Source organism: Phalaenopsis equestris, unplaced genomic scaffold (genome assembly GCF_001263595.1).
Source record: "Phalaenopsis equestris unplaced genomic scaffold, ASM126359v1 Scaffold000216, whole genome shotgun sequence".
Lineage (NCBI taxonomy): Eukaryota > Viridiplantae > Streptophyta > Magnoliopsida > Asparagales > Orchidaceae > Phalaenopsis > Phalaenopsis equestris.
The window spans coordinates 16039-28361 of record NW_018164658.1 but is presented as its reverse complement, the minus strand read 5'-3'; the positions used below and the strand labels follow the sequence as shown (position 1 = coordinate 28361).

At 33.6% G+C, this 12323-nt stretch overlaps 1 protein-coding gene across 1 annotated transcript; it reads left to right on the top strand.

Moving 5' to 3' along the window:
- The first annotated feature begins 5544 nt into the window (after positions 1-5544).
- Positions 5545-6786, top strand: LOC110023138. The gene has a single exon (XM_020722399.1). The coding sequence runs from the start codon at positions 5926-5928 to the stop codon at positions 6439-6441; it is 516 nt and encodes a 171-aa protein (XP_020578058.1). The 5' UTR covers positions 5545-5925; the 3' UTR covers positions 6442-6786.
- Positions 6787-12323: the final 5537 nt, after the last annotated feature.

Genomic DNA, 12323 nt, shown 5'->3' with positions numbered 1-12323 from the left:
AAATTCCTTGAAGATAATATTTCTTGATTTTTATCGATAGTCTTCTTAGGTGGCTTTGGTCATTTAAGATGTAATTAACTATAGGGGCTTGCCCTTATAGGAAGCATGTCCGAACCCAACTTAATATAAACCCTATTTAATCCTTATATTGAATAGGGGAACTTATCGACAAATACAAAGCTTTCGCAGACAAGACGGACGTCATACTTTCCTTAGTTAATTTGATCGAGCCTCATCCTCAAGTCTTGTGTTTATCCTTTGGGATAGATACAGGATTTGAGGTATAGTGCTCTTTCATTTTAAACTATGAAAAATATGGGATCAGTTTGATTTCATACTTCAACGTCCTTCCAAAGAGGGCGACGGGATTTCGATTCCGGCGACCAACAGCTTCTTACGGGCAACTCCCCACAAAACAACCCGAAATAACGCCGACAATGGGCTAAGGAATGTATATCATGATGAGTATGCTACATTCATGATGACTTATTCATTGCTGAATGAAGTGATTTCCTTTTTGATTGATGGAAAAAGAGAATGGAAGATTAAGAATAACAAAATAGTTAACTTCTCTGCTTCCTTGTTGACGAGTCAGTCAAAGGTATGACATCACTTTATTTTTACTAAGTTATTACCAACGAATCATCTTGGTGATGTGACAAAAGATATAGTGTCTTGAACTATTGCATTCAGAACATGAAAGCAATAAATGTTGGTGCACTCATAGTTCATCATACTCAAAGTAATGCTTGCAGTTCTACAGCTAGTGGTTTGAGATATCCTGCCCTGATTTTCACTTTATGTGAGCAATCAGGAGTAGAGTTCTATAGAAATGAAGAAAGATTACAGCCACAAAATTCTATTGGGAGGCATATGATTTAGAGATTGGAATCATTTGTTCAATCTAGAGGTGGTAGATGGGATAGAGCCTCCACTTCAGCTACAGGAGCATCTACTTCTCACTTTACTTCACTTAAAAACATTATGGAGCAGCTTATGATTCAACAAATGGACATAATTACTATGCAGAGTCAGATTGGAGAGATTGAAGTAAGAAATTCTTATAATGATGAATATCAACAGTGGAGAGTTCAACACGATATTTTTAGAATGTTATAGTAAGACATCTTAGGGGTGAGCCTAATGTAGAATTTCCTCCTTGCCCAAGTTTCTCTCCTTATGCTCATATTCATGATGAAGATGAGGAAGAAGAAGAAGAAGATGATGATGATGATGATGAGGAAGGTGATGAAGAGTGATATTTTTATGAGTTTAGTTTTGTTTGTTTTAATGTTTGTTTGTTATTTGTGATTGTATTGTGATGTACTTTTATTTGGGAACTGTTAAAGTAAAAAATTTTATGTTCTGTTGTGGATTGAAATTGTAATAGTAACAATAGATTTTTACTTTTCCTGCATTTTTTAGTATTTTTTAGTTTTTGTTTTTCAATTTTGTATTTCTTTTTTTAATTCTTAGCAAATTCTTCAAAATATATTATGACTCATTTAATGCTTTAAAGCCTGTATGTATGTTTTTAAAGTTTGTACATGCAGTATACCAGAGCCCAGTTTCATAATCAGAAATCTTCTGCATTTAGTTTTTATTTTCTTTCTTTTATAGCTTTCTTTCACCTACTAAATTTTGTACTAAAATATTTTTAAAAAAAATTATTTAAAAACTTAAGTTTGGGGGGAAGAAAAATTTCTTTTGAAAAGAAATAAACTAAATTTTATTTGTCCTCAATTAATTATATTATTAAAACTAATTTAACATGACCTGGGATATTGAGATTAAAATTTAAATGACTATACTTATGTTTATAAATATTATGATAAATTTAGGTAAAAAGTTTTTAATAGTTAAAGTCAATTCTAAAGTTAAAGATATTTGGTATGATAAGATAAGACTATATATTTTTTTTATTTAAAGTAAATAAAATTGTATTTTTGAAGTGTTAAGAATTTTAGAGTTTTAAGTAAGATGAAAAAAAATGAAACTTTATGAAAAATCATAAACTGATATGAATGTATTAAGTGAAGAAAGGAAAGGAGTTTTAACTTTAAGAAGAGAATAGTGAAGTTGAAAACTATTAAAGGTCAAGAGAAAAAGAAAAAGAAAAGAAAGGATTGAAAAGATCCTAAAAGAAAAAAAAATCAGAAAAAGAAAAGAAAATAAAAGAAAAGAAAAATAAAGTGACGAGAAGCTTGAGGAGATGTCTAATAAAAAATTGAAAAATTGGCTTCCTGGCTTCCCTTGAATCAACTTAAGGAAGGAGCTTTATTACATTTTTTAAACTTATATTGGAATATTGGTATTATTACTAGTAAAGTTTTTATGAAGTTCTTTTTCATATGAATGTTCTAAATATCCTTTATATGACAGATTGCAATTCTTCTTGAAATGAATATAAATTAAAAAATCTTAAAATTGATTACTAAGTACTGTTAGACTTAAATTTTGAATCAAAGTTATTAAAGGTTTTTCTTAAATTTTGTTATTCTATTTATTAAACTAAAGTATAGAAGTTATGAGTTGATCCCTATCCTAAGTCATATGCTTTTATGATATTCATATGCTTTTATGTAATAAAAGTGTCACTTAAGGATAAGTAACATTTAAGTTTGGAGGATATTGATAAACAAAAATAATATGTTATTTTAAGTATGTATTTTATGTTTATTTTTTGTGATATTGCACTTTAAATAAGGGTATTTTTGTGTTTTTTATTGCAGGTATAACATTTTTAGGCATTTGGAGCAAAGTAGCAAAAATGTTGAAATTTGGAGCCAAAACGACGAATTTTGGGAATCTGACGCATGATGCGCCGTTTTACAGAGCCTTGTCGCATGACACGCTAGATTTGACACCAAATGAGCTGGAGACGACTTTTTGCGAATTAAAGCGGTTCGAGGCAAATTTTGCGCGGATTTTCAAAGGGACACTTATTCTAAACACCTTTTGGAGCAATTCAATGCATCTAAACATTTTGAATGGTTCTTTTATGAAAGGATATGTCTCTTGGATCAAATGACACATCTTCTGAATGCAAGAGAGTTAACTTTTGGAGGGAATTTTGGAGAGAAATTTGAATTCTTTTTGAAAGGAGGCAGCCAAAAATAAAAGAAGAAGACTTCAAGAAGTTTGTGTGTGACGTGAAAGAGGGTAGCGTGAAAGGCAAAAAAGGAAGAGATAGAGAGAGAAAGTCAAGGTCTTGGAGATTTTCTTCTAGGGTTATAAGAGGAGAGGGAAGGTGAGAGATTTCTTATTCATCTTCTAAGAGAGAATTAAGATTGCTTGTAAAGAGAGAAAGGCTTCGAGAGAACTTCTAGGGATTTTCTTGGGAAGAATTGTGAGATAAGTTCTGTCTTTTATTTCTTTAGTTTTGTAAGCTTATTTTCATATATGAAATCCGTGTTTTGTCGCATCTCTCTCATAAATTCTGAGTAGTCTTCTTTATCCTTTTCCCTACTTTGAAATATGATTTTGTGAAGAAGTAATTTTGTTTTCTATGGGTTTAAATGTTACTAATTTGTGATAATTTGAACTCTGATCTTCATTTACTTTTCAATCTAGCTAATTAAAATGTTAAAATGTATTGATAAACATATGTTCCGAAAGGACTGATTTCTACAACATGGGGAGAATCACATTTGATTTCATGGGAGAGCATGCCATCAATAGAATTGAGAGCAAATAAATATGGAAATATACTTTGTTGGATGTTGAATTGGAGATTTTAATGTGACAGACTAAAATCCCAAATTTGATATAGTTGATTAGAAACTAATGCGAGATTGTTAGCCCTCAGGGGAGGGAGTAGTGTGAGCTTTGGCGTGGCAGCTAGTATCTTCCCAGCCTAACCACGAAATTAGAGACCAAACTCTAGATTAGTCAATGCTCTTTATAGCACTCGGAAGAGAGTAAAAAATATGTTTGCTCTTATTTGACACAAAACAGTTTTTCACAATTCAAATGATTTTAATTTTTTCACAATTCACATGCTCATTGTAAGGGGAAGGATGCTTTCTTAAATTTGAACTTTTTGTCAATAAAAATTTTGTTTAGTTTTCGTAATTTTACTTTTCAAAGTTTAGTTTCTGGTTTTGTTAACTTTGTTTTTCAACTACATTTTAAATAACATTCACTTTAGTCGTTAATATTCAAACTTTGCACTTAACCTTTTTTAGTTTAAATTATAACTATAGTCTTAAGAACTATTTACAGGCATTTTCAACTTCCCTGTGGGATTGATAACTAAGACTCCATTAGAGTCCTTTATTACTTTAGCAATATGTATACTTGGATTATTTTTAAATTAGGATTTGACAGTTTAAAAGTGTTTTAAAGATACACTATTTTTATTAAAATTATTTTTGTTCAGATTACATTGCATATTTATTATTATATCTGTCGTGTGTATTTTATAATATTAAAAATTAATTACAAAATTAACACACTAAATCTGCCCGCATCAGTGACCCTCCGACTCGGCCAATTTATCAACACATATGAAATGTCAAGGAGTAATTATAGATTGGTGTCCACCGAAAAAGAGTCTTTACGTACTCATTATTCTATCCATTCAGGAAATGGTTTCCAAAAGTCTTCGCCCTTCTTTTGTTGCGAGGTGCCTTTGCCTTACAACATCTGCACTGGGTAGAGGTACCAAACTCGGCTCCCTTCGGTCTCTTTTCGCCCTCCTCGACGCCTTTGACGAGCAATGTCTACTTGCACTCGGAGCTCGCACCCATGCCCGGCTCAGGAATCACAGTCTCCCGACGGGGTTCCTTCAACACTTGCCCCTTATGGTCCCCAGATAAGCCGACTTGATCAGCCGACACAGGTTTGATCCTCAATCGCTTTTTTTTCCTAACCTTGATCCTCTTTAAAAAAGCAGAAGTCCCATAGCCCACTTTTGCCAGAATCTTAAGGTCGACACGAAGATCGACTGATCTGGGGAAAATGATGACAATGGATGCAAGAATCCTTGATAGCGGCTAAACGGTCGACTCACATTTACCGCAGTGAAATAGATAAATATTCGACAAAGCACCTCGACCGACCAACACATATTTTAGAGAGCACAATCGCCACTCAATCGGTTGTCTCAATCGGTCGGGTTCAAACAAGCCGATGAGCTAATTACCACCATGTTAAAATTTAAATTATAAATACATAAATTGAGATCCATACTTTTAATAAGAGTATCTATTGTATTAATGACAGTTTTCAAAATTGTTACATTGTTTCTATAGCTGTACAAAATACTATCTCGATATATAAGAGGCAAAAATATGGATCGCTTTATCCGACTATCTTAGCAGAGAAGTCTAAATGTATTATAGTCTCTTCCTTCTTTTGTTCAACCCCAGCTCTGACGTATTCACAAGAGATATATTAGGAACCAATATATAGTATAATTGTTATTAGCTGCGGTAAAAATGGTATTAGCTTCATAATGAAAAGAAGTAGATCAAATCGAAGCAATGTTTAATGAACGGCAGCGATGCGCCATATGCCTAAACTTTATTCTCATCGGATGCCAATTGGCATCTTAGGTTCTGCCGTTACAAGTGTTATTACTATTTTCACGATCTTTGAGAACCACGATCCTATGATGTTGTCATTCTGGAAACAACATCCCAAGCCACTCATCTACTGTATTATGTCCTTTTACAAATGTCAATGCAGATCTAAGGGTTTCTACATATGTTTTTTATTTTTAACCTCCAGATATGCATAGAATCTTTCCTAACCGTTCGTCTCCCGCTATCGGTCGAGCACGTGGTCACCGAAGAAAAAAAAGCACGCAATAGCCCGAGCAGCTGTAGCCCAGCCGACTAATCAAGTGAAACATCGTCCCTTCATCTTCCTTTTCCTCGTGATACTCTCCAAACGCTTTTTATCGGTCTTCGGAGGTCATTAATGGCGGATCCAGAGAGAATTGATTGGTCTTCCCTTGCGTTGAGGGCGTTGAGCAAGCGGCGGACCTGGGCCTTCCTTTTCCTTCTCGTCTACGCTCTCCTCCTCTTCTCCTCCTGGAACCTCGTCCTCTCCATCCGCTCTTGGTACGCCTCCGCCGCCGCCTCCGCCCCTTCACCGGCCTCTCTCGGCTGGCCAGCGCTCTACGCCTCTGTACTTTACGGTGGTGTCTTCGGGCTTCTCTCCATGGGGGCGGCGCTCGCCGTCGCTGTGCCGGCTACCGTCGTCACTTGGATTACTGTCCTCGTGCTTCTCGCTTTTGCTGGAAAGCCACGCCGGACGCTTGTGGCTGAGGGGCGGCGGATCACCGCTGACATCGCTGGATTCGCAGTCAAGATCCTTCTCCGAGAGGGCAATCTCGTTGCCGCGTTATGTGCTCTCGTCAGTTTCGTCGCCTTGATCCTTCGGAGGAAGGGAACTCAACAGGGGCAACAACTTGGGGATTTGTACACGAATTAGACGCCAATTTTTTCCTTTCCTTTTTTTTTTTCTCTTCAATTTAATGTCTTGTAAGGTAGAGGAAGGGGTAGTTGAAGAAATTCTCTGCCCTAGAACTGCTTTTTAATATTTTACCATTGTTTATATACATGGGTTATCTTGTCAAATTTTGCACCGGATCTTTTACTGGTTGTGTTTTGTGATGTAATAAATATAGTAGTTTCTAACTTTAGCTATGCTTTGCTTGCAAGCTCGGAATGTCTCTCTGTAGAATGACCTGCCGACTAAACATTAGACGGATTTTTGTGCAGACAAGTCTGAATAAAACAGTGATTTGCATTCATTTTGGCAATTGATTTGGCCAAATATTTTGATAGCTCCGTGTTGCTTGGGCTGAGCATGTATTAAATTGAGGGAGTACTGCTCATGTAAAGTAAGTGAATAACTGCCGAACTACACACGATATGATATCGATTTTTTGACCAATCTCGAATGATAGCACATTAGTTGAAAATAAATAAGACGAGGAATATCAGGGAGCGTTCACCATACAAAAAAAAATCAGATAATAATAAATATTGTTTTATTTTGAAAATGAAGTTCAAACGGCGTTAATCAGCCTAACAAACCTCCTATATCTTGCTCTTAATTTAAATAAATACTTTTATATTTCGAAAAGTTTTATTACGGTTAAAGCTCATCTTTTACCATTTGTTATATATTGTTTAGTCTAAACATTCTTACAATTAAATTTAAAGTTTCCATCCATTAATCTAATTATTTATGAAATAATTTTGTAATGTGTCTCATGAATTTCATTCTTTTTAGAGTTCTTATTATATAAGAAATTTGTTGAAATTTTTGATATGTGATTTGTTTTGCACGAGCATAATTAGTTTTTAGATGTATAAACAATTTCAAGATATCTCATAGGGGATAATTGATATGATCCAATTTCGCGTTGTTTTTTTAGTTCAAATACCATGTTTTCTTCCCTAATTTTAAGGATATCTAGCTTTTGGAAGGTTAATTGTTAGTATTTTCATGTTATGAGGTGGAGTCAAAGCATGAAGAACAAAAATTTCATGTCTTGCATAATTACGCCAGTGTTTGGCATAAGTGCACCGACATTTCTGTTGAGGCAGCATAATTAATCCAGGTCTTGGTATAATGACATGCTTAAAAATGTGCAATATTTTGAGATATATTTTATGCTCATTTTTAAGGGTATTGCACTTTAATGGAAGTTATTGTGTTTTTTTTTATTGTTTTAGACACAAGAGATACAGTTTTGAAGAAAAATGATAAAAAACGGAGCAAAACTTGGTCAAATGGAGTAAAGGAGCACAAAGTGAAATGGCGCCTAAGCACCAGACCCTAAACATGGAAATAGAGAGCCCAGTGCCATGGCGTAAGGATCTGGATCCTAGGCATTAGGCAGTTATTCGAAGCTTCTAGAAGGTTGGCGACTAAGCGTCCAGAGTAGTGTCAGAATCGGTTTTCTTTAGATACAATATATTCAGATGAATTTTGAAGAGACTTCTAAAGTAACTCTTGGGGATTTTAAGAGTTATTATAGAGGGGGGGGTGTCTCTTCAAGAAAAAAAAATATTTTTTTTGGGGAGTTGTTGGTTGTTGTTGGAGGACGCTAGAGTAGTTAGAGAGGAAGTTAGTGTAAGAAGAGAGAGGAAGAGGGAAAGAAACTTCAGGAGATCTACTTGGGGAGGAGTTTGAGATAAGTATTTTGTATTTTGTTTAAGTTTGTTATAGTTTATTGAGTAAACTTGATTTTAAATATCAATTCATATGTTGTTGTATTTTTCCCATAAAATCTGAGTAGTTTTCTTTATCTTCTCCTTTTAATAAGAAATAATCATGTGTAAGATTATAATTATTTATAATTTCTTATAATATTAATATTGTGATGGCATATTACTTCAAACTTAAGTTACTTATGCAATTTGACAAATTCATAAGTTAAAACATATTGTTAAAACGTAATGACGCACCCAGGAGAGTGACCTAACCCGCGATTACGCAGATATTTAATTTCCAAAATATGGTAAAAAACTTGATCAAATATATTTTAGCGGCTAGTGTCTACAATAATTATGTAATAAATTTAGACTTTAATTGATGGTTTACACACTATGGGTACTATTTAAGTATAAGTATTGTTTCAGGCAATATATGATTTTCTTTTAAAGCCTCAGTATCGATCTCATTAGGAAGGTGAAATTACTCTTTATCTAACACTCTTTTTATGGACTGAGTAAAACTCTACTTAAACACTAGACACTAATCTAGGAAACATGATAACGAGTTTAGGTGTAAAACAAACAATCTAATTTCCTATAAATTCTATTTCAAAGCTAAAAGATAATGCAGAGACTTTAAACTAGTTTTATAAAGAAGAGATAAAATTATGTAGAAGTTCCTTCCCCTTGTGAAGAGATAATAATTAGTACCGAAATTAAATGATTAAAGGTTAAAATGTAAGTTTGTGCCAATAGGAGCATACATATTCCTTACCCTCTCCTGAGTGCATAAAGAACATTGACTGACCTGAAGTATGTTCTTAAATCCCTATTTATGTTGGATAAGTTCTAGCCCCTCACTTTCAGATTACCCACTATGCCCTCTCTATAAGATTAATCGGTCCGTAGGTTCCAACTCTAGATTAAATTGATAAAGATTTTAGCCCGTCACCCTAAAATCACCAATTACGCCCATCAAAACTCATCTCCCTATCTATTTGCACTAACCCATAGATTACCTTCTCACCCACGAGATTAATGTCATTCTTACTAGTTGAGGAACACATAGACCTCTAGGGTCATTGTGGATTCACAATAGATTGTAACATTTTAATTGACTAGATTGAAGATGTAAATGAAGTAGGAAGTAATGAATCATCACATGTGTGAAATAAGAGAAATTTTAAACAATTCTAATCCTACACATGATTACTTCTTATTGCAAGGAGAAAGATAAACAAAACTAATTAGAATTCATAGGGATAACACAACAAAACATGATTTATATTCCAAACCAATACTTCACAATAAAATAAAAACTCAAGCACAAATACAAAGTACTTATCTGAGACTTTTAATCCTTTAAAGTTCCTTTAACTTCTTACTCTAGTAGAGACACCAAAACACACACTACAAAGACTCTCTCCCTCACACACACAGCACGCAAGAAGGGAGCCTCACTCCCATTCTTTCTTCAACATCCCCTCCTTAAGTCTCCTCCCCCTTCCTCTCTAGGCTTTTTTTGACTAGCCAATTATGTCTTTAAATAAAAATCTTAAGATCACCAAGATTCACTTCATGCATTTTAACATGCCTTAAAATTACCTATTTTATATATACATTTCATGTTTATTGATACAAAAAATTACAATTTTATGTATACATTTTATGCTTAAATTAAGTGATATTTCACTTTAAAGGTGGGTATTTTCATTTTTTGTTGCAGGTATATTGATTTTAGGCATTTAGAGCAAAAATAAAAAAATTTGGAGTCAAAATACAGTCTTTAAGCATCCTGCTGTCGGAGGAGCCAGAACTTGCACCAGAGGCGCCATTTTACAAAAAAGTGGAGCTAGAGGCGCCAACATTGGTGCCAGAATTAATAAAATAAAGCGGAACTCCAATAAACTAGCACTAGAGGCACCAAAACAGGTGTCAGAGGTGCAAGAGACAAATTAAGACGGATAGTAGCAGTTATTGAATTTTTTAAGGTTCTAGAAGGCTCCAATTAATTCAAATGCCCCATGGAGTGGTTCAATGCATCTATACACTTTAGAAAGGCTTTTGAATGAATAGATATGTCTCTTGGATGAAGGAATTTGTCTCTTGATGTGAAGAGGTGTGCTTCTTGGGAAATATGAGGGAATTTTGAATTCTTTAAAGAGAAGGCTGGCGCCTTAATTAAAAGAGGAGTCTAGCAAGGTCTTGCATGTGGTGTTGTGAAGAAGGTTGCTTGAGTTGGGTTTGGAGAGGGTTTTCTTCTACAGCTGTAAGAGGAGAAGGAAGGAGAGAGATTTCTTCTTCATTACTGTTATAAGAGAAAATTGAGTGTGATTGTAAAGAGAGAAAGTGCTTAAAGGGAACTTCAAGGGATTTGCTTGAGGATGAGTGTGAGATAAGTCGTGTTCTTACCTTTTTTTATTTTTAAACTTCTTTTTTTTTTTTATAAAATCCATGTTTTGTCGTGTTCTTCTCATTAATTCTAAGTAGTCCTGTTTATCCTTCTCCCTACAATGAGAAATGTTTTGTGAAGAATTAATTTTTTTATGTAAGGTTTTAAATGTAAATAAAATGTGATGATTCATGATTCATGTGATGATTCAAACTCTGATCTTCTTTTACTTTTTGATCTGGCCAATTGAAATGTTAAAATTTGTTGAGAAACAAAATCCGAAAGGGCTGTGCTTTCTACAAGAAGGTAAGAGTCACATTCAATTTCATGGATGAGAATCTAGTCCATGGGGTTGAGTGCAAATAATTTGGGAAATAAATTTTGATGGGAGCAAAATTGGAGATTTTTTGGTGACTGATTAAAATCCGTAATTTGGTCCAGTTGCTTGGAAACCAAAGCAAGATTGTTAGCCCTCATGGGAGGGAGAAGTGGGAGCCAATATTCTCTCAACCTAACCATGGATTTAGGGTCCAAACTCTGAATTAGTCAATTTTCTTTATGCACTCTCAGAGCAGAAAGAATATGATTGCTCCTATTTTTTTAGTGCTCCTATTTGGCACAAAATAATTTTATATATAATTTAAAATGATTTTAATTACTTAACAATCCATAAACTCATTGTAAAGGGAATGATACTTTCTTAAATCTGAACTCTTTATTATAAAACTTTGTTTGGTCTTAGTAAGTTTAACTTTGAAGTTTAGAAAATAACTTAGTTAATTTAGTTCTTTTAGTTGCATTTCATTTAAAATACATAAAATTTACTTTAGATTTGTTTTACTTACTTAAGTTTTCATAGTTTGAATATTGTGTTTGACGTTATAACCATAAGAATTTCCAACTTCTTGTGAGATTAATACTTAGGACTCCATTAGAGCCCTTTATTACTTGAGCGGTATGTATACTTGCGTAATTATTAAGGTTTGGTAGCTTAAATACTTTAAAATATAAAACTTTTTAAATTAAAGAGATTTTTATTGTGATTGATCTACATATTTACTAATTGTGTTGTTGTGTGTGTGTTGTAGTATTGAAAGATATTTACAGCTCATATACACAAAAATCGGGCATCAAGTTTTTGACGCTGTTGTCGGGGAGTAATGGTAAATTACTTTATAATTTAGAATACTTTGTTTGAATTGAAAATCTTATAAAAACTTAAAAAAAATTATAATTTAATTAATATTTTTATATTTTAGTGTGTTTGCTTATTTAATTATTTATTGTGTTTGTGTATGCATAGTTTAAGATCTGAAAGTTTAGTACCTTATGATTCACAGTTAGAAAGAACTATTAGAAAAAATCGACAACAACAAAAAGAGTAGAAAATTTAAACAAAATGGTTATAAACTTACATAATCCAGAAAGTTAAAATGAACATCGTCAGAGACTTTTAAGAGTTTATGCTAATCCTACAACAGATGAAATTCAATTGAGTATACAAAACCCTGATGTAGTTGTTAATTTATTTGAGCATAAACCTGATATTATCCAAATGGTACAAAATAACCAGTTCGGGGGAACACCAATGCTGACCTCACTTTTTGTTGAGGTCTAGTTTTTTCCTTAGAAGCCTAGGATCTAGCTATAGGACTTTTTTGTTGATTGTTCCTAGAAGACTAGTAAAGGAGCACTCACCATTATAAATTCTAAAACTCTTCTTTGCTCATCTTGAAGTTCCACATGTTGGTTCT